The following is a 23,778-nucleotide window of genomic DNA, read 5'->3' on the forward strand; positions in this document are numbered from 1 at the left end:
TAAACTTGGGAAATCAAAAACCACCTGGGCTAATTGCTATTTTTCTGAGAGTTTTAGGAGTACTTAACTCACATAAGTACTTAGTTTCCTTTGAGCTAATAAAGAAGAGCTCTTTTGCCAAGTGTGGTGGTGCACACCTTCAATCCCCGCACTCAGGAGGCAGAGGTAGGAGGATCGCCATGAGTTTGAGGCCACTATGAGACTACATAGTGAATTCCAGGTCAGCCTGGGCTAGAGTGAGACCCTATCTTGAAAAAAAAAAAAAAAGAAGAAGAAGAAGAGCTCTTTTGCAAGTTAATTTTGATAGTATCATCCAGAGGTAAGAAATAAAACTACATATTACATAATTTCACAGACAGATGGAAAAAGATTTTGTAACTTTGCTTTTGAATTGTCAACCATATGTCAGTGCAGCAATCCAGAATTCAATAATTTATCCAGAGTAGCTTGTCTAGCTGTGCTTCTGCTGTGGAAATCAGCTAAAGCGATGGCTCAAGTAGTTGGCCTCTCCTCACTATGTGTCACAGAGACCCCTTCAGAGTGGCTTTGTCTTTAGAAACTCTGTCTCCATTGTCCCCAAAGATTGGAGCCCTCTTTCAAGCCTCCCAGGCTTCGTTAAAAAGCTAATGCTTCTGGCTGAAAAGGTGGCTTAGTGGTTAAGCACTTGCCTGTGAAGCGTAAGGACCCTGGTTCAAGGCTCAATTCCCCAGGACCGAACGTAAGCCAGATGCACAAGGGTGCATACGTTTCTGGAGTTCGTTTGCAGTGGCTGGAAGCCCTGGCGCACCCACTCTTTCTCTCTCTCTGCCTCTTTCTCTCTCTGTTGCTCTCAAATAAATAAAAATAAAATTTTTTTGAAAAAGCTAATGCTTCCCTAGTGCCAAGGCAGGTCCAAGTTGTTTTTTCAGAGGTTACCTGTTTTTCCAAACAAGGCCAAAGATCATTGTGCATTGTGGACTGGGATCCAGGAGGGGCCCGTCTTTATCTTAAACTCCTTATGATGTCTTAGACAACAAAACACAGGGAATCATACTTTTCCATTTCTTGATAGTCAGGGAAACCTACCAGGGGACTGCAACAAGTCAGAGGAGTAGAGAGAGTGCTCCACTCAGGTTTATTGGCAAATGGGCCCCTGTGAGGTTTGCTGAGCTGCATAGGGCTCAGAGGCTAAAGTCAGCCCTGGCTCCAGTGTCATTGTTATTTAACACAAGTGACAGAGGATGGTTAAACTTTCCGTTAGGCCCCACAAAGGCCACATGTAGAAATCAGGCTAACATGGAGTAAGTGGCTTATTGATGTGGCCTTTGTCTCATCTTGCTTCAAAAGCTAAGCTACTAGAAATTGTCTGAATGGCGCATCCATTGTTGGCTTACAAAGCCACAGAAGAGCTCCTGCCATCCCCACCTTCTCCTTCAGGCCCAGGGGAGTAGCGCATGCACTACCGAAATGGACACACGGTGGAAGCCACAGTTCTTCCTACGTGTCTTTTGATCTTTTTCTCGGCTTAAGGAAAACAAGTTCCTTAGGATTTTAGTCATAATGAGTTAAGAGAATATTATTTTGGTCTAGGCTGGTATAACAAAATACAGCAAACCTGAGTGGCTCATGAACAAGAAAGAGAATCATTCCTCATCATTCTGGAGGCTGAAGTCCAAAGTCAAGACGTTGGAAGATGATGGGTCTGGTGAGACTTCTCCTGGAAGACAGCTGCATTCTCACTGTGTCCCTCATGGTGAGAGAGCAGGACATCTCTCAGGTTGCTCCTTTGGAGGGGGCCAGCCTATCATGAGCTCCTCACTTAGGGCCTAGTCACTGTCAAAGCCCCGCACCCTTTGGGAGGACACAAACACTCAGATCACCGCGCCCACCAACACAAAGTTTCATTCACTTTCAAGCAGCACCAATTTATACAAACAGAAATAGATATCTTAGTGTTTCATTACATTTTGCGGATCACTAATGAGGCTAAAAAGGCTTTCCTTGTTCATTGTTAATTTGCTTTTTGTTTGGTTTCAGCTTATTTCTTTTGCCAGTTTTCCGTGGGAATGTTTTCCATCCCTACTCACTGAGAGCTTCATCCACTACAAACCTTGCCTTCTTCTCCTGAGTCTTCCCCACAGTTGCAGTCAGCTTCATGTTGCTGGAAGAAAGCACCCAATCATAAGAAGTTTACAGGAAGAAAGGGTTTATTTTGGCTTACAGACTCCATGATGGCAGGGGAAAATGTGGCATGAGCAGAGGCTAGACATCACCTCCTGGCCAACATCAGGTTGACAATATCAGCAGGAAAGTGTGCCAAATACTGGCAAGGGGAAGCTGGCTGTACCACCCGTAAGCCTTCCCCCATCACACTCCCTCCAAGAGGGTCCAGTTTCCAAATTGCCACCAACTGGGGACCAAACATTCAGAACATATACGTTTATGGGGGACACCTGAATTAAACCACCACACCTACACTATGTTCCAAAGTGGATTCAAAATATGTTTGTAGTATAAGCAAAAATCTACTCCCCTTTCACTGTATGACCCCCTCCTTTCTCTTATTCTTTGGCCTTCCACACTCCACAAGCAGATGCTCAGCCTCTTCTGTCGCCACTTAGGAATTTTCACACAGGCTGTCTAATATACTTGGAATATAGTTGCAGAAACTCTAGCTGAGCAAATCTAATTTTCCACCAGAAACTGACCGTCTTCTATAATCCCATGTACTCCCCTGCCCTTCTTATGCCATAGAAGTCCACTCAGAGTCTGCAAGGCTCATTCCCACTCCAAACCATCACCGTCAAGTCACATCCTTAGCTGTACTTCATGCTATTTTAGTGTCTATTCCCCTGAGAAGCCTTTGGAATTTCTACCAGCTAAAGCAACCCAGAACCCCATGACTTACTGGAATCAGTACGATTTTTTACCTGGGACATAGGAAGAGTAGCATTCTCGTCCCACGGCTCTGCTCTCACACAGTGTGACTTCTCGAGACTTTCGTGGCTTTCACACTTGGAGACATTCAAAAATTTTATTTGTAGACTTTGTGCCATTTGTCCAGCTGGTGGTTTTAGTATTTATGCTGCCGCTTCCTGGCTCTGTGTGTGTGCACTTTCCTGTCACAAGCAGCAGTTTGTTTCTTCCTTCCCAATGTGGAAAGACCTTGTATTTTGTTTTGTTTTGTTTTGTTTTGACCTTGTATTCTGTATGTCCTATTTTATACATTAGAAATTGAAAAACCGGGCTGGAGAGATGGCTTAGCGGTTAAGCACTTGCCTGTGAAGCCTAAAGACCCCGGATCGAGGCTCGATTCCCCAGGTCCCACGTTATCCAGGTGCACAAGGGGGCGCACGCGTCTGGAGTTCGTTTGCAGAGCCTGGAAGCCCTGGCGCGCCCATTCTCTCTCTCTCCCTCTATCTGTCTTTCTCTGTGTCTGTCGCTCTCAAATAAATAAATAAATAAATAAATTTCAAAAAAAAAAAAGAAATTGAAAAACCTTTGCTTATCAGTAGCATCCATGTCCCTGTCTCTGAAGAGGAATTCCCAGAGGAGGCACCAGTCCAGCATGGACCAACTGTTCACAGGGGCCCATGGCCTTTTTTTCCTGAAGAAAATTCTGTGGCTTTCCTTTGAGGACTAAACAGTTTCATGACTCAAGAGCTGTTCTGATCCTCCGTTCAGTGATATTACCTGTTCTGGGATTCGTGTCCTGGCGAGAGAGTCCTAGGGACTCACAGCTGCATCCAGATAGAGAGAAGCAAGGGCAGCAGAATGTCTGTGAGGAAGGTGTTCCCTCGTCATGGGTGTAACATTTTATTATGCGTCATAATCCTGTCATGCTAGGAAAATCTACTTAGCTGAGCTGAGTATGTCTGCAATTTTATTCTTATAAATATCTTTGTTTTTATTGCATCCTGGATATTTTGAGACTTTTGTTCTTCTGTACTTATAAATGAACTTAGCCTTAGTTTTTTTGTGTGTGTTTTTGTTAGTTTCAGTATATTAACATCAGATGTAGCTAGTTTCATAAATTAAAATGTCATGTGCTTGCTTTACTGGTTGTATTCAAAATCAACTTTTACATCCTAGGAATTACATGCTCCTTAGGAGAGTAAAGAACGCCCCCCCCCCATGAAAATGGCCAAGTGATCATCAACTTTCAGAAATGTCATCTAGTTTGTTGGTATTTGGGGGCCTTCTTTAAGCCTGTCATAGTGGTGTTTGTAGCCCAGGTTATTACCTGTTTTTTTGAAGTGTAGATTTTTGTTAGTTTAAGGCTGTGTATCATACTTTCTTAATTAAAATGTGTGAATATAAACAAGCCACATCAGGTATTTATTTATCATTATTTTCCTTGTCTTGCAGTTTCTTAAACACATCAGCTATGTCACCTATACCAAAGCCTCTCCCTTGTAGACTATTCATCAGCCTCACTAGGTTCCAGGCTTTTTTTTCTTTTTGCCTTGGGAACATCTGATGAGCATCACTTTGCAGGAGTCCTATTGCCAATGACATTTCTAACAATAAGCGGAAACACAGCCTGTGTCTTCCAGAACTTTGCTTCCAGGAAGGATCTGGCGTCTTAGGCCTCCCATTGCTATTCTTTTATTATTACTGTTCCCTTCTTCTGGCTTTATCTTGTTTATTTTATTGTTTTTCTAGCTCTTTGTTATAATGCTTTACTCTCTTATTTACTTATAGACACATTCAAGTCTAACTTCACTATTGGTTCCAGTCCTGACAGTGTGGAAATGTTACTGTTTTCTATTTTTCAAATAAAGTTCCTGGATTTAGGTCTAGTTATCTATGCTCTTATGGGGCTCTCTTACTACCTGTTGATTTTCTGCTTGGATGATCTATCTATTGATGATAGTGGAGTATTGAAGTCCCCAACTATAATGGTGTTGGTGTTTATTTCTGTGTTGTTGTCAAGTAGTTTTTGTTTTATGAATTGTGTTTGGTGCATATAGATTGATTATTGTGATATCCTCTGGTTGGATCATTCCCTTGATGAGTAAGAAGCGGCCTTCTTTGCCTTTTTTGATTACTTTTGGTATGAAGTCTATTTTTTAAATTTATTTTTATTTATTTATATTAGAGACAGAGAGAGAGAGAATGGGTGTACCAGGGCCTCTAGCCACTGCAAACGAACTCCAGACACATGTGCCCCCAAGTGGAACCTGGAAAATTGAACCTGGGTCTTTAGGCTTCACAGGCAAGCACCTTAACTGCTAAGCCATCTCACCAGCCCTTGAAGTCTATTTTATCCAATATTAGTAGTATAGCAATGCCTGCTTGTTTCTTATTTCTGTGCTCTTGGAATATCATTTTCCACCCTTTTATCCTGAGGAGGTGTCTGTCTTTAGTGGTGAGGTGAGTTTCTTGGAAACAGCAGATTGAGTGGTCCATTTTTCTGAATCTACCCTGTTAATTGTGTCTCTTGATGGGTGGATTAAGGCCATTAGTGTTTAGGGTGATAACTGTGAGGTTTGATTTAATTCCTGCCATATTATGGTACTTTATGAGGTTTGTTATCTTCTTGGACTTTGTAGGGTTTTTTGTTTGTTTTTATTTATTTATTTGAGAATGACAGATAGAGAGAGAGAATGAATGGACATGCCTGGGCTTCCAGCCACTGCAAATGAACTCCAGATGCATGCACCCCCTTGTGCATCTGGCTAACATGGGTCCTGGGGGATCGAGCCTCGAACTGGTGTCCTTAGGCTTCACAGGCAAGCGCTTAACTGCTAAGCCATCTCTCCAGCCCGACTCTGTAGTTTTTTAAGCCCTCTCTAGGTTTGGTTATTGTGGTCTGATTCTTGTAGGCTCATGAGATTGGTTGTTGGACTCTTCTGTGTGGAGAATTCCCTGATGTATTTTCTGTAGGTTTGGCTTTGTGTTCATAAAGTCATAGAGCTGACTTTTATCATGGAAAGTTTTTCTTTCACCATTGATTATGAGGGATACTTTTGCTGGGTACAGTAGTTTGGGTTGGAAGCCATAGGTTCTTAGACTTTGCAGTGTTCTATTCCAGGCCATTCTGGCTTTCAGGGTTTCCATTGAGAATCGGAGGTAATTCTGATAGGGTTGCCTTTATATGTAATGTGCTGTTTCTCTCTTGCTGCTTTTAGGACTTTCTCTTTGTTTTCATTGTTTAGAGTCTTAATGACATTATGTCTTGGAGACTTTCTCCTTTGGTCCAGTCTGTTTGGAGTTCTGTTAGCTTCTTGTATCTTGATCAGACTCTCTGTTGAAAGAAAGGATGGGAAAGTTTTCTTTGATAATTTTGTTGAATAAGTTTTCCATGCCTTTGGTATGAATTTCTTCCCCTTCTGGTATTTCCATGATCCGAATGTTGGGACATTTAAGGGTATCCCACAGTTCCTTCATGTTCTGTTCACAAAGAATTTTTAACTTATTCAAAGCTTTGGACTCACGAACTGTTTCTTCTGTCTTGCCTTCCAGTTCTGAGGTTCCGTCCTCCACATGACTGACGCTGTTCTTGAGGGCTTCTAGAGAGGTTTGGACTTGTTCAATTTGGTTTGTATTTTCTATTGCCTTTTTCTATATAGTATTTATCCCTCTGTTAAGTTCCCTTTCAGGTTATTTTTTGATTTTCTTAATGCATTTTGGAATTCATCCTTGGATTTTATTATGTCTCCATTGAGTTTAGCCAGCTTAATATTGAGGTCTTCTGGGTTTTTTTTTTTTTTTTTTTTTTTGGCTCTCCTTCAGATGACTTAAATCTCTTTTGAAGTCCCTCTGATTTTTTCTGTTAAACCTAGCCAGGACAACATTCACACAATTGTTGGCCTTTTATTGATTTTCTGCAAGTTCTGCCAATTGCTTCGTCAGAGTCATATACCTTGTGTCTCCATTTTGGGGTTCTGATCCTGTTGTCCCTTTTATGTTTGATTGGAGACTTCCATTGTGGCACTAAGCAACCTTGTTGGGTTTATTTCCATTTGATGTTTTGTGTAGTTCCTTTTGCACTGTGGTCTGCCCATCACAGTGTGGGAATCTTATTTAATTCAGGAGGAAGCTGTAATTTACCCTTGAAGTGTCCTCAGTGGTTGTTTACTTTTGCGTTTGACTAGATTGGGCTTTTGATGGTACAGGGGCCTGTCTACTCAGGTGGAAGGAGTCAGCGCAGCTGTGGTGGGGAACCAGAGACCTGATGGAAGGGAGAGGAGATGGGAGATGGTAAGGTCCAGATAGCAAGCGACGGGGCAGGGAAAGGAGATGGCACAGACCCAGAGGCGAGTGGTAGGATGGGAAGAGGGAACAGCACAGACCTGGTGGCAGGGCAGGGCAGGGACCCAGTGATGAGGAGAGGGAGGAGGAAGGGAGGAAAGGAGTAGGAGGGAGGACACCAGGTCTGCAGGAGGAAAGGTAAGAGGAGCTTGGACCTGATCTGCAGAGCACCCAGGTAGCACAGCAGAGAACCTGGTCTGCAGTGCGGCAGCTGGGACAGTTGCTTGAGGGGCCTGGGGGGGGACCAGTGAGCTACCCAGGAGCACAGAAATGAACAGATTCCCTACTGTGCCCCCCTGTGCCCTCCCACTGGGGGTCTGCTAGGACCTGCTGACCCTGGAACCCCACAGATCTTGGCTGGTATTACCCCAGTACCTGAAGTGTGGTTAGGTGGATGCCATCTTGACTGGAAACTGTTGAATATGTTTTATCCATTCTCATTTTTTCAGAACTTTTATCATGAAGGTGTGTTCAATTTTGTTAAATGTCTTTTTCCCATCTATTGAGATGACCATGTGATGTCTGTCCTTAAGACTCTTAATATGATGCATTACATTTATTGATTTGCATATGTGAACTAACCTTGCATCCCTGGGATGAAACCAACTTGATTTATGATGGATGATCTTCTAATCTTTAATTCAGTTTGCAAGTATTTTGTTGAGAATTTTTGTATCTATGTTCATCAGGGAAGTTGATCTGTAGCTTTCTTTTTTTGTGTGTCTTTATCCAGTTTTGGTATCAGAGCAATACTGACTTTGTAGACAGAGTTTAGTAATGTTCTTTTCTTTTCCGTTTTGCGGAACAGTTTGAGAAGTGTTGGCATTAGAGTTTTCTTAAAAGTTTGGTAAACTTTCAGCTGGCTGTTAGATCAGTTGGCAAAGTGCTTGCCTCACAAGCATGGGGACCTAAATTTCAGTGCCAGATGTGGTGGCACATGCCTATAATCCCAGCACTGGGAATTTAGACAGGAGATTCCATTTTAGTCTAATTGGTGAAGCCCAGGCCGATGACAGATCCTGTCTCAGAAAAGGGTAGACAGCATTCCAGAGGAATGACACCCAGGACTGCCCTCTGGCCTCCATATGCATCCACACATATACAAACCCTCTCTCTCTCTCTCTCTCTCTCTCTCACACACACACACACACACACACACACACACACACACACAGCTCGGTGGGATTCAGCAATGACTCAGTCTGGTCATGGGATTTTCTTTGTGAGGAGACTTTATATTACTGCTTCAATCTTACTGCTTGTTATGGGTCTGGTTGAGTTGTTTACATCTTCTGGCTTTAATTTTAGTAGATCATATCTATTTAGAAATTTATTCATTTCTTCTAGATTTTCTAACTTGTTGGAACATGAAGTATTTCCTAAAGATCTTCTAACTCTCACTGGAGTCTGTTGTAACATCTCTTCATCTCTAATTTGATTAATTTCAGTCTTCTTTTTCTTTTGGTTAGTTTGGCTAGGCATTTGTCAATCTTGTTAATTGGTTCAAAGAAATGTGTTCTTTTCTGTGTTTTTGTCATAAAATGTCTTTCTTCTCTGTGTATAGTACTTCTTTAAGGATTGTCTGCAGTGCTGGCTTAGTTATCGTTAATTGCCTTGTGTTTGTCTTGAAATTTTCCTATTGCCCCATCAATTTTAATAGACATCTTTGCTGAGGATAGCAATCTAGGCTGACAATTTTTTCCTTTCAGGCCTTGAAATATAATCACTACTTTTCTCACTTTTAGGGTTGCTGGCAACAAATTTTACATTTTTGCCTGTGTATGTGAGGTGGCACTTTTTCCTTACAGCTCTTAGTACTGTTTCTCTGCTTTGTATCTTTGATGTCTTGACTATGATATGTCATGGAAAAGTTCTTTTCTGGTCATACTTATTTTGGGTTCTGAATGCCAACATACCAGTTGGACACCTAAAGGACAAAAGTGAACACTGTAAAAAATTAATTTTTAAAGATTAAATATATATGTAAATATTAAATAAAATTAAAGTTTAAACTTTTAATTACAGATAAGCAATGAAAGGAAATGCATAGCTTTTTATTCTGAGCCTGTGATTCTTCCTGCTAGAGGAGAGCCCGCATCTTTACCATAGGGCTGTTTGTTGGACACAGCACCAAATTCCATTACAAACTTGCTGTGCTGTTACAGTGCCCCCAAAGTTCCTACTGTCGTAACTGCCACCATTCTTGCCTATACCTGATGACTTCATGGAGGTTAGAATTGAGCCATGAAGCCCACTAAATCATGAAGTGCTAGACAATAAAGATTCCAGAATGTGGCAGCTCAGCCACCAGCTCTGGTAATAAGAGCTCCTCTGAACAAGTTGTCATAAGCCTTTGACGCCATGTAGCTTTTCATGTACTCAGATGTGTATGTCTACCTGTTCTTACTGGGAAATGTTTTGTCAGAGGCTAGGCCAATTTCAACTCTATTCTAGGAACTCCTTCAGCTAAGCTTGGCCTGAATTTTCTTGACTCAGATGGTGGAAGATCCTTCTGGGATTGAGATGGAGTTATGGTTCAAGAGAATCCCTCTGAAGGGGGAATCTCAAAATGTCTTGTAGTCTCATGCGGGTTTCCAGAAGCTTAAAGATGTGTTTTTCTTTCTTTATAGATCACATTTTATATTCTGGTGAAGGCCATTTATACCCTGGGCTATAGCGTCTCTCTGATGTCTCTTACCACCGGGAGCATAATTCTCTGCCTCTTCAGGTAAGAAGCAGAAAAGAGAAACTGCACAGAATGTCAGACCAGCAAACATCCCCAGGTCTTTGGATACCTCAAAGCGCCAAGATCAGAGGCTCCCAGCCTAGAGCCTCCCATGTGTTAATCAATAAAATGTCCTTTGAGAACAATAGCATGGAATATAATGCTGACATTTATGTTTTTATCTAAACATTTCTCATTCATTATATATAGAGGTAATGCTGGCCTTGGGTAAGAATTCATTCAGCTCAGTTACCATTATTAAATCCTTGGATACTATGCAAAAGCATAGAAATAATAAGAAATGAGGACATCTTCCCTTACTCAGAAGCTTTTGGATACTCTGGAAAGAGATAGAATCTAAACGTCCAAAGACATGAGTCAGACTGAGTTCAGATTCTCTCAGCTTCTTTGTAGCTATGTAACCTTAGACAATCAATTCAACCCCTGTGCGCACCCACAAAAGGTGGATGCTCATGGAGCCACATCAGAGAATCATGAGGATCGATGACCACACATGCTTTGGTCAAGGACTCCACAAACCCGTCTGTTTTTTTCTATAGTCGTGAGGCCAGATGGTGCCCCATCACTTCCTAGATCCTGTGAAGGTCTCTTAGGTGACTAGTGATTACTCAGAGTGAAGTCTGAAGGCCTTAATCCCAAAGGGAACTTCTTCTATAGGAGAGGCTGACAAGCCTGTGGGGACGCAGTGTCTCGGCATCACTAGTATTCTGTGTGATGGGTGCTGGGCAGCCGTGTCTCCAGAGCTCTCTCACCTCCGTCCTGCTTGTCACTGCTAAGACAAGTTCACATGTTGGCCACTGTGTGAAATAAAATCGGTGGCAGCAAAGGGCACATCTTTTGACCTAAAAACAACTGTTGAGAATGAAACATGAAGGACTTAGGAGTCATGGAGCATACAGGACAGAAACATAGCAACTATAGCTGAGTTATGCATCTCATTTCTCTGGAGTCTATACCTGACAATTCCCAGAAAAATATGTAAGAACTTTCAGTTCAGAGCTATGCCATGAAAAGAGTAGAGAAGGCCCATTATATGCTGGTTCTTAAGAAAAGCTGGTGTCATTACCTTCTCTCTCTCTCTCTCTCTCTCTCTCCATATATATATATATATATATATATATATATATATATATATATATATATATATATATTGATAAAAAGAAAAAAGAACAAAATCATTCAGGGAAGTGAGCTGATGAAGAGTGATTAAGCTGGAAAAACATCTTATTTTCCCAAATTGCATAATCACATTCTCAAACCTCAGTCCCATCATGTTTTACCACACAGTCAGGCAAGCTGACAGCCTTTGAAACTTGGGGTGCATGGATACTCACACTGTCTTCTGGCTATGAACTCCATCAGTCCCCTGTCTGTGGGATTTGTCAGTCAAAAAGGACCATGATGCTCTGGCTGTCACTCTGCCTATGGCTGACTCTGCTGTACCAGGAATGGTGACAGCTCTGGCCTCTTCACCCTGGGCCTCAGTATCTCTAGTTGATGCCACCTCTGTTAGAAGTAGTACCCCAGGCTGCTTCCCTGGGAGGTGGGGTGGGGTTGATGCTAAAGTCCAAATGATAAAAATAGCATGTTCCATTGTCTCACTAATTTACCCCAAAAAGAATTATTTGCAGTTAGTTAGTAAACAGTAATTCTCCATGATTAGACCCTTCAGCTAAGAAAGCATCAGGTAACCAAGTTCTTAATTGGCATAGAGAGGTGGAACCACTTCTTGTCCTAGTTCAAGTCCACTGTAGACTCTCCTAACACCTATGAGACCTTGATCTGCATGGGAGCCACCACTGGGTGATAACTGTGGTCCAGGAACATGACAGCAGCAGTGACAGAAATCCTAACGTGTGCCACGCTAGCATTTCATAGGTCCTTCATTCAATCACACGCCACCATCTGGTAAGTCCTGTGAGTTTTAGTAGGTAGCGCAGAGGCCAAAGGTTGCCGGATAGTCTAGGGATGTGGAGTTGGCGAGGGTAGAGCCTGCACAAGCAGGTGCTAAGCATTACTGTCAGGTGCTGTGTTTCACAGAGTCCGTTTCCATCCAGCAGCAGCTCTGTTCATCTGGAAGCCAGACATTGGGCAGTCTCCACCACCCAGCAGCAGGACCACACTAGGAAGTGGCACTTACAGTGAGCAGCGACTGAGAACATAGCTAAGAAGCTGAGAACAGGGGACTAATTTGGGAGAGTCACTAGTAGGAACAAAGGGTGCCCTTCATCCCTACTCCGGAAAGTCAGAATGAAAGAGGGGGAAGGAGGGAGCAGAGAACATAGAAAGATAGGTGATCAGAGAAATGAGAAGCCCAGAGGTAGAGCTGCGTTCGTAGGAAGGAGAGGCAGCCACCACTCACACCTAGTCAGCCGGAGTTCTGTGCCGCAGAAGGGGTCCTTGAGGCCTCACACGGTACTAAGACACCACAAAAATTGGACTCAGGCTTCTGCTCTTCACCAACCAGACCCAGGGGTAGTGCTTCATACACCGAAGTAAGTGTTTCTTTCTTACATGCCTTGTTTTCTTCTAGAAACTTACTATTTTAACTTTGGGTGTTTATGTATTCTCTGTATGTGTTTGGTTTTATGCATGGTGTGAGGCAGGACCTGAACTTATTGGTGTCTTCAGTATGTGTGACCTCTGGCATAAAGTGAGTGACAGCTCCCCACGTGCCTTTGCCTGCCGTCAGTCTGTGTCTGTGGCTGTTATGAGACTGTGTTTCAAGGGTGAGTCCTTGTTTCATTAGGAACCCTCTGGGATTCCATTATAGCCTTGGGCTGCCCATCAGCCTGGACAGACGAGGGCTGTCTGTCACCTTGAACCAAAACGGTCATGGGAGGCCTCACACTTGCTTCAGTTTTCTTTAATTTCTTTTTTAAAAAAAATATTACTTATTTTCCCTTAAGCAGTGAGGACCTCTTTGGACCACCTTGAAGAACCAGAACTGAGATAATGACCAACTACACCTTGACCAAAACTGTGTCGCAATGCATGCCTCTCAACCATGGCTCTAATTCTTCCTCTATTTAAACTAAAGGTTCTGTTAGAACCCTGAAGACAGGGTGAGACGCTTACTTTTTACCTTCCCAAAACATTATTTTGTTTAAAATCCTTTCCTGCGTGTTCGCTATTTCTGATGGGCTGGAGCGACATGTCGCAATCCCTGGAGTTGGGCCTCTGGCTAAGACTCATTATCATATGAGCACAACCCAGGACATTTTTCCGAGTGTGATGGTGAGGTCTGTCATCCTAACATTGGGGAGGCTGAAGCAGAGGCTTGTAATATGCTACATAATATGAACCTGTCTTAAAACAAAATAAAACAACACAAAATAAAAAATTATATATACATGCATATGTATATATATACATATGGATGCATATATAATTACATATGTGTACATATATATATATATTTTGCAAGGAGAGAGAAAGGGAGGGAGGGAGGGAGAATATGGGCATGCCAGTACCTCCAGCTGCTGCAAACAAGCTCCAGATGCCTGCACCACTTTGTACATGTGGCTTTATGTAGGTACTAGGGAATTGAATCCGGGTCATTAGGCTCTGCTTGCAATCACCTTAACTGCTGAGCCATCTCTCCAGACCCAAAAGTTTATCTTTTTTGTTGTTGTTTCAAGACAGGGTCTCACACTAGCCCAGGCTGATCTGGAACTCACTATGTGTAGTCTCAGGCTGGCCTCGAACTTACAGCAATCTGCCTACCTCTGCCTCATGAGTGCTAGCATTAAAGGTGTGTGCCACCACACCCTGCGGTTTTCTTTAATTTCTCTCAATGTTTCATGACTTCCTTAGAAGCTACACACATATGTTGATAGTCCTTCTCAGTGTTTGCTCATGTTATTTTAAGGATTTCTTTTCAATTTTTAAAATATATTTTATTTATTTATCTGAGAGATAGAGAAAGGGAGAGAATGGGCGCGCCAGGACCTCCAGCCACTGCAAATGAACTCCAGATGCATGTGCCCCTTGTGCTTGTCCTGGAGAGTCAAACTGGGATCGTTTTGCTTTGCAGGCAATTGCCTTAACTGCTAAGCCACCTCTCCAGCCCTATTTTAAGGATTTTATTAAGTTCTATTTCTAAGTATTTATTTTAAAAAGCAGTTCACATAAGTATATTACTCTAGCTTCAGCAAAATTACCAAACAAACTCCTTAACTATTCTATAAATTCATTTGATTTCTTCAGTGCACAGTTGTTTGTATGGTACAATATGGAATAGAAGTATTGTTGGCAGAGAGCCTTTTCTCACTGCTGAACTCAGCACTAATACTTTTAATAATCCACTATAAGCATGTTTTCTATGGATATTTTGAAGATACCATTTACCAGATGAAGAAAATACCTTCAAATCCTGGGTTTTCTGAGAATATTATTAGATGCCGAATGAATTTTACAATGATATGCATATGTTGAGAAGAATATGTTTTTATTATTCGTTCATTTACTATGAAAATTTTCTTGGGCAGATTTTCTAGTGTGAAATCTATGTTTTATTCCTAAATTAGACTTATTTATTTGGTTGTGATTATGGACTCTTTTCACATGCAGCTGGATTTGCTTTTCTGTTTTGTTGAGGATTTTCATGCGAGAAGGTTTCACTTGGAAGTTTAATTTCTTAAACAGATAGAACTACCCTGAGTCTTCCCTGTTAGCTGTTGAACTTTACAAGGTATCCAGCCTTTTCATCTCTTTTCAATATTCTGAAGGTTATTTTTTATTTTGCGTAAGAGTTATACTCACCTCTACTCTTTCATTCTTTCTATTTATTTATTTATTTATTTTGGTCTGTGTTCTCCTTTTTATCTTGCTCAGTCCTCTGAATGAAGTTGTATTCCTTTTATCAGTGTTTTCCTAGCACCTGTCAATGCCCTGTGAGTGAGCTGGTAATGGTGAAGTCTTCTGTTTGAAAACAGTGTGAATTTTGCAGTTATTGCTTTGTATGATTGCCATGTCATTTTTATCAAGTTGTCAGTCATATTATTTCAATATTCTACATATTTACTAGTTATTTAAACTGTCTAGTCTAAAAATCTCAAGAGGTATGTTAAATCTCCTGCTGTAATTGTAGACTTGTCTGTTCTATCTGGATTTCCTTACTATTTACTCTGTACTGTGAGGTTATAAACTAAGTGCCAGTTTAATCTGACAACTTTCAGTAATACTTCTTGCCTGGAAATGTGCTTTCTCTACCATTAAAATTGTTGTGCTTGCTCTCTTTTATTTTGTGTTTGCAAGGTTTATTGTATGAACTTTTATTTTCAACTTTCCTGTTTCAGACTTAATTTGAATATCACATCAGCTCCATTTAATTGGGATTTGCTCCATCTCTGGACTGACAATCATGAGTTTGAAATGTAGCATTTATTGAATTTTAAACTTTTTTATTAAGTAGAAAGTTTTATGGATACATCATATGTCAGTACCATCATTTCCCTCCTCCCTATCCTCATTCATTCATGTCTCTGCATATCCTGACCCAACATGTGGCTCTGACTTTCTTTCCGCCCCCTCTTCCACAAAATTTCCCTGAGCCATATTGGGTTCATTTTTGGTGTGCTTCAGTGATAAGGTGTTGGGGTCCTCTGAGGCTCTGGCTCTCTAATTTTGAAGGCATTGATTTTTCTCTGTGTTGGTCTCCTTCCTCCTTGCGCTGGTATCTGGTTCATCAGGAAAAGAGCACCGTTGCTTGTTTTGCTAATTTTCCTTAGTTTCAGCCAGGGCTCTTTTGAGGTATGGTGGGGTGGCTCTCTCCTTAGATTATTATCCTCTCTTGTCCCTACTTCTATTCCCACTGGTTCATGTCTTCCAGCAATCCCTGTCTATATTCCACACCTGAGTGAAAACATCTAATGTTTGTCTTTCTGAGTCTGTTTTATTTTGTTTAACATAATAGTGTTGAGTTCCTTCTATTTTCTTGAAAATGACTTGAGTTTATTCTTCATAGCTAAATAAAACTCCATTACATGTATGCCAGTAGCCTTACCCATTCATCTTTTGGTGGACACCTAGCTGATTCTATAACTTGGCTATTGTGAACAGTGCCATAGTAAACATGGAGGCAAAAATATCTGTGCTTTGCTGACTTACCAGTCCTCCAGGTATATACCCAGGAGTGATATAGCTGGATCATATCAGAGTTTCAATTTTAGTTTTTTAATTTGTTTTGGCTTCTATTTATGTGTTATTTTATCTTTTTATCTCAACTGTTCTTTGCTTTTGGGTTTGGTTTTGTTTTGTTTTGTTTTTTGAGGTAAGGTCTTACTCTAGCCCAGGCTGACCGGGAATTCACTATGTAGTCTCAGGGTGGCCTTGAACTAATGGGGATCTTCCTACCTCTGCCTCCTGAATGCTGGGATTAAAGACATGCACCACCACACCTGGCTTCAAATGTTCTTTGTTGATCACATGTTTTAATTATTCGAATTTTCCTTCTTTTATACTGTCATATGTTCTGTTTTTATTTCTCTAGTGGTCACCCCATGTATGCAGCACATCTTTTTTCATAGCAGTTAAAACTGCTTTTTACTACTTACTATTCAATTCAGAAGTAATTCATTTTAACTCCATGTACTTCTCACACTTTTTGTGCTTTGCGTGTTTTAAGTTCACATACATTTCACATGCCTCAGGTACTGTTGTTGTACACAGTGTGTGTTTTCTTAGCATTCCTATGTATTCCCTTTCAACCTTCCTTTGATCCCCTTACCTTCTAGGGGCATCTCCCTGCTCATGAACTTCTCTGTAGGCATAATGCTCCTGGCAGTCAATTCCCATGCTTTTTGCTTGCCTAATACCAGCTCATTTTGCCTTCCTTTTTGAGGATATTTCTAGGTACTAATCTCTTGACTGGCAGCGACTTTCTTCGGTCACCCTGAGGGTATATCTCTTGAGAAGTCCACCTGCGGGAACTTGCAGGTCCCACTTTGTACCTGGCAACTCTATCTTCTCCTCTTGGTGCTCTATGCACCTCTTCTTTTGTCACTAACTTTCCTCAGTTGTGCTCTTGTAGACTTAATGTCATTTCCTTTGTATCCTCTTTCTAGGGTTTGTTTAATTGAGGGTTTTAATACATGAATATATTATTGATCATAGTCCCCTCCTGTTGCTCTGTACTGAGCCCCCTCCTTGTCCCAAGTAGTTCAGCTGATTTTATGTCTCTTTATTTTGTCCTCTGTCCTCCATGCCAAACTTTTGATGGACTGAATAGCATACAAAGTCTTGTGAGCGTAATAGCCTCTTCTGTGGGATCATGAATGCACTGGTCAGTTCATGGCCTGAGAATAGTTTCCTAGGGCACCCTTTCCCACCCTCTGGAGCATACATTCTCTCTGTCTCTTCTTTCCCATTGTTCCTTGAGCCTTGGAGGATATGAAAAAGATGTCTCATTTAGTGCTTCACTCTCAACAGCCTCTTATTTTTAGCACTTTGATTCGTTTTTAGTCTCCTCAATATCTTCCACCAACTCCACACAGAAGCTTCTCTGGCTAACAGTGAGAGCAGGGCTAATTCTCTTTCTTATGTCTCCTCCACAGTGTTTCCTGAAATCAGGTGGGTGTAACAGGGACATTTTGTCCACCGCTAGCCAATGGGCTGTCTCTTCTTTTCACCTTGGTGAATCTTGGGTCTCACCCCCATCTGCAAAAAGAAGGTTCTCTAACCAAAAGTAGAACAGCCCTAGTCTATGGGTATAAATAGCCGTATAGAAGGCGTCAAGTACAAATAGGGAGCAGTTTGTTCCAGGGTTTTGAAGTGTGTGATCTGCTACTTCTTTGATCAGTTTTAGAAATTCTTGGCTAGCATCTCCTCAGACATTGCCTGTAAATCATTCTTCTCTCCTGAAACCCCATTTTCAGCTGTATTAAGTATTTTGAGCCGGGCGTGGTGGCGCACGCCTTTAATCCCAGCACTCGGGAGGCAGAGGTAGGAGGATCGCTGTGACTTCGAGGCCACCCTGAGACTCCATAGTGAATTCCAGGTCAGCCTGGGCTGGAGTAAGACCCTACCTTGAAAAACCAAAACAAAACAAAAAAAAAAAGTATTTTGACCTTTTCCCCATATGTTTTCTTTTTCTTGTCTTTTCCATGGTTTCATGTCTCTCTACTTTTATCTAGATATGTTCTACAAATCCTGTTTACACTGCTTCCATTGGCTGTGTCTGACCTATTGTCACTTTAATTCTTCACTCCAGGGATTTTCAAGTTTCAGTTTTTCCAATCAATTTCCTCAATCCAGCACATTCTCTAATGTGATTTGCCGTTTGAAGTGTTGGCACTTTATAGGCCATGTCTTAAAACACCAGACTCAGCATCTCTTTCTTCTCTATTTGTAGGAATTTTGTGAGGTAGGCACGTGCACACGTGTGTGTGTGTGTGTGTGTGTGTGTGTGTGTGTGTGTTCTCTTTCTTTAACCTGGCTTTAGTTTATTTAGTACTGTCCTAGCATACTTGGTGATTTCATTAAATTGTGGGTAAGGAAGTTGCCAGCCTCTGGGTGATTCCAACTGCAAATAGGTGGCAGATTGGTCTCAGCTAGTGCTGGATCCTCTTTCAACTAGTGTTTTAGGCTTTTGAGGGCTAGTGCAGAATGAGTCACAGCTAAGGTCTGAAAAAAAAGTTTAGGCTCCCAAGTTTACAGATCCTGAATTCCAATTTTTATCATCATGAAGTCATTAAAACTTCTTCTAGGCCAGGCGTGGTGGCACACACCTTTAAGCCCAGCACTCAGGAAACCGAGGTAGGAGGATCACTGTGAGTTCAAGGCCAACCTGAGACTACATAGTGAATTCCAGGTCAACCTGGGCTAGAGTGAAACCCTACCTTGGGAAAAAAAAAAAAACAAACTTCTGAGCATTTGCCTTCCTAATGTTGCTTCTCAGCTCTCACTTAACACATGAGCACTGTTGAATTTTTTTTTTTAATAGACAAGGGAGCTACATGCTCCCAGCCTCTAGGTTTCTGCCTTTCCTGCCCCTCGCCCCACGCTAAGACAAGGATGCAAATGAAGATGAATTTGTATTCCACACTTCTTCCTATGGCTGCTTTTACCACGTATACTGCCTCCCTGGAAAACTAGGTTAATCCTACAGTGAGGATCATTACATAAGGTGCTCCTTCACAGCCATAGTCACAGGTGGCAGTCCTCCAGTGTGTTTTTAATGCATTTCAAAAAAATATTCAATTTATATAAATTCAAAGAGCTGATGTTCAACAGTCTAGGACAAGCATTTCTGTAGGTCAGCTTGCTTTCCAGTAACCTCACGCGGTTCAAAGCTGCTGCTTCTGAGGAAAGCTGAACTTTGCACTTATCAGGTCAGTGCACACCATCAGAATAGTCATTGAATTTGTCATGTGTGGATACCAAGGTAAAGACATAGGACAACCCCAAACCATTTTTAATTTATGGAAAGAAAGATTTAGAAAACTTACAGTGAGTATAGGCTCTTTCAGGTCACTGGAATGAGCATATTGGTAGTAATCAATTGATGTGAGCCAGTGTTGGCCTGTTCCCTCAATTAAAGTATTTAATTGAGTCTTCTTCAGGGAACTTGGGCTATACAAGAGTTTTAAATTAAATTTTGGGAACATTCTTAAGGAAACAAGATATTACATAAGATGTGAATCACTTTACAGTTCAGTAACTTACTGCCTCTTCTAATTGACTCAGTATCACTAATGTCAAATCTGAAGAAGCAGTGTACACTCTAAGAACTTACCAAGGTAGATAATATTCTCCTTTAAACAATGAAGAAGATGTTCTGCTACGATTTCTAATTTTTAGACCATCAATTAGCCTGTATTTCCAAATTTGGAAGTCCTCTGAGATAAAATGCCTTTAAAATATTAATTATGTGGGACTAGAGAGATGGTTTAGTGGCTAAGGCACTTACCTGAGAAACCTAAGGACCTAGGACCCATGTAAGCCAGATACACAAGGTTGGCAAACATCTGGATTTCATTTGCTGTGGTTGGAGGCTCTGGCCTGCCCATTCTCTCTTTTTCTCTCTAAAATAAATAAAGTATTAACTGTGCTATTGGTTTATTAACTGTACAATTCATCTAAAACTGAAAAAGGTACTTATAATATTTCAAGTTTTAAATTAATTGGTATTCTGATAATGTGTAGAAGGCTTGTATTGTGTGGGAACTAGTTTGGCTTAATTGAAATTTTTTTGCTTTTTAAAAACCATCTTGGGCTAGAGAGATGACTCAGTGTTTAAGGTGCTTGCCTGCAAAGCTTAATGACCTGGGTTTGATTCCCCAGTACCCATATAAAGCCAAATGCACAAAGTGGCACATGCCACTGGAGTTTGTTTGCAGCAGCCATATTCTGTCTCTCTCTCTCTCTCTCTCTCTCTCTCCATGCAAATACATAAATTAAAATATTTTCAAACATCATCATCTTTGTCTATTCTTTGTATTTCTTTACCAAACTTTATAAAAATAAAATTTCTACCATCTCCCCAACAAAAACTTATTTTTCTTTCTTGTGCAAGAACTCAAACTGTTTTACAAATGGTCAAAATTATAGAAAGATTTTGTGTCATGTTTTTTAATTTGGATAACTTGGATAAAATTCATACAATAAAATGCACCATTTTAACCCTCATAATACATGACTCCGAAGTTAGGTGACGTTCCACATGTAAGCTAGCATCAATGTCTGGTCTCGGGACTTGTTCTGTACACATTAAGCAATCACTCTACTTTGCCTCTGGGCCCTGGAACCTTTCAACCTGCTTTCTGCTATATATCTTTAGCGATTCTGAATATGTCAGATTAGTGGGCCCTGTAATACGTGGCCTCTGACAGCTTCTCTCACTTAGCAGATGTTTTTAGGACCATCCATATTGTAGCAGTACTAGTTCCTGTTGCTGCTTTGTGGTTGTGTAACATTTATCATATGGATATGCCACATGTTGCTTGCCCTTCATCTGTGTGTAGAGATTTGTGTTATTTCCTCATTTTGCCTACTTTGGATAGAGTTTCTATGAACATTTGTGTACATGTTTCTCATCTGAATACCTCTTTCTGACTCTTCAGAGTGTACACTGTGGTGGTCCTCTGGGTCATTGTAATGGGTCTGGGTTCACTCAGAGATTCATCAGTCCAACACAAATATGATATTAATAAATAGAGGCATTTATTTCTGGCCAGGACTATACTTTGAGCCGTGAACTCAAGAGTTCAGCCCCAGTTATGTCTGGTCAGGGTTTATGAGGACAAATTGCTAAACAAGTCTATGTGACAATGTCATGAGCCTAGTTACAAAAGCAAAGAGAAAAAAAAAAATGGTTAGAGGTTATCTCATTCAAGCAGATGACCTGGTATTCTGCATCCCAAAGGTAACATTTGCAAGGTACTGCATCCTGCATACCAAGGGTGACATTTGCAAGGCACTATTTCCTGTATGCCAGTGGTGACATTTGCAACGCAGTACATCCTGTATGCCATTGGTAACAGTTCCCTATCCATCACGTTCCCCCCTTGAGATGGCACACCAAGTCAAACCTTTGACTCTCCCATGGAAACTGGCTGGTATTGGGGGATCTAATGAGCATTAGCTTTACTGAGGAAATTCTCTGTTGGATAAACTTGATTAGAGTGTTTAAAATGCAGAGACCTACAATCAATCCTAAAGGTAACAGAATTATGGGTCCAGAGATGGCAGTAATCAGAATGGTGAGCCAAGGTGACCAAGAAAACAACTTTGTATGCAAGCAAGGGGGAGCAGGACGTGACAGTTAGCTTGTGTGGTCTATGTGATTCAGAACAGTTTTTGATATGCTGAACTCCTCAAGCTTCTGCCATGGGTAGACTACTCAGCTTCTGGGGTGACTAGAGCAGGGCTGTGGCCTCCTGGTCACGGGCGGGTGTCCTTCAGACACTCTCTGGGTTCCTGGTAATCCATTAGCTGCAACGGTCAGCTGAGGACATTGTCCCCTTGACTCTTGTGTAATAAATCTATACCCCTTGGCTGATGGGCATGGGCCCAATTTCCTGAGGGTATGTGGGTCCCCTTGTGTTATAAATTTGAGGGAGCACCATCAATGGCAGGAGACTCTGGCTTACCTCTATAAATCTGAACAAAAAGGCATCTTCAAACAACCAGCACCCCTCATGTCAGCAAGTATAAACAGCCAGAACTCTAAATTGCTTTTCCATGTCAGGATGGGGGTCTGAGATCTGTCCTTACTGATATTCCTCCTTTAATAAGACATCTCAAAGACAGATCAGACTAATACAAATCAATAATTATCAGGTAAGCATAACCAGTGAGGACAATTTTTGAATTTTTTATCATTATTATTTAAAGGCAGCAGTGGCTGACTAATCAGGGACAGTCAGAGGCAGAAGGCATGAGTTAATGTTAGAGTTTAGTATTCTAAGCCAGCATCAGACAGGGGCGCCTATTAGTCTGAGTCTTTGTTTACATTGTAATATTTTGTAGTTGTATTTTTTGTCTGCCAGAATTAACTGTATATTTTGGAGGTCAATAATGGCGTTATAGGAGAGACTTTTGGGGACCTGTAAGGAGTTCTGTGACTATCAGCATTGTCATCTGTTAGGACAAGTCAAGGTTGAGCTGACCAAGTGGCCCTGCCTCTTTTGGGAAGCCTGGAGGACTGATTTTCCTCCGATGTGACTCTCCTGTTGCAGATACACTGACTTGGAAATCATCTCTGAGTCTCCATATCCTCCCTGATCAAGAAGACAGTAACTTACCAGAGAGTAGAAGTTAGCAAATGTCCCGTCATCTCCTGCAGCCTTTTGACCTGGGAGCGGGAACCAAATTATTTGTTATCCTCTTAACTCCAGTGTCTCCAGTTGATTTTGGCTTCTACATATGGTTATTAATCACTCAGAGAGACTGTGCATATCTGATTAGCAAAACAGATTCAGTTAAAATGTATAGAACATATCTGGTTAGCAAAGCAGATCTGGTCAGGGAATGACACAATAGTTTGAAGTAATTCTGATTAGTATTTAAGTTTAGTTGTTCAGGTGACAGGGTAAGCTATATCTGGAACATAGAGAACATACACATTTTGTCTTTTAAGTATCTGTCAATTGTAAGTACAGGCAGAACATTTTAGTAGCCCTGAAAACAGTATTTTATCAGTAACCTTAAACCAATTGATTTGATCTAGAAATTGTATGTCTGGAAAAGACAAGACAGTATAAAAACTTGGCATCTGTGTTTGAAAACAACTTTGGCTAGTCTGTATACCAATGCAGATACCAATTAGCCCCCAAACTGGAAGCAGAACAGCAGGTTAAGATTTTTTTTTAGGGAAGGAGACATATCTTAAGTATCAATATCTCTATAAGCAATGAACTTAAGATACCAGAAGTGAGATAGTTAATTCTGTAAAACCTTGACTGAGACAGATTACACATAGCTTAAGAATAAAATCAAACCTGGTCATTGTTGAGTTACGTGAGCCTGATTTTAACATGCATTAGAGACAGTAGGGTGACGGGCACAAAGTCATTTCTTAAATAAGTACCTATTACCATTGAAAAATTTTAGGGCTTAACTAAAGAAATACCTATGACTGTTATATAACTATATTAACATTGCTTGTATACCATAGGTTTCCCTAAGACATGGGGAGCTTCCTCAGTTTTCCTCAGAACAAAGTCACAATGGTCAAATTACCTTTATAAGACTTAGACTCTGTGATAACCACTCAACAAAACCAGCATGAACAAGATAGGCATCATTTTAAATTTTAAAATTATAGGGTGATGCATACTTTTTCAAAAATTATT

At 41.0% G+C, this 23,778-nt stretch overlaps 1 protein-coding gene across 1 annotated transcript in view; it reads left to right on the top strand.

The window, feature by feature from the left end:
- Vipr2 (vasoactive intestinal peptide receptor 2) overlaps positions 1–23,778 on the top strand; it is a 79,676-nt gene that overhangs the window by 36,332 nt on the left and 19,566 nt on the right. The window contains exon 5 of the mRNA XM_004672028.3: positions 9,867–9,964. Coding sequence (XP_004672085.1) covers positions 9,867–9,964 — 98 coding nt within the window. The remainder of the gene's footprint in view (positions 1–9,866; positions 9,965–23,778) is intronic.

This window comes from Jaculus jaculus, chromosome 10, assembly GCF_020740685.1.
Source record: "Jaculus jaculus isolate mJacJac1 chromosome 10, mJacJac1.mat.Y.cur, whole genome shotgun sequence".
In the NCBI taxonomy this organism is placed as follows: Eukaryota; Metazoa; Chordata; class Mammalia; order Rodentia; family Dipodidae; genus Jaculus; species Jaculus jaculus.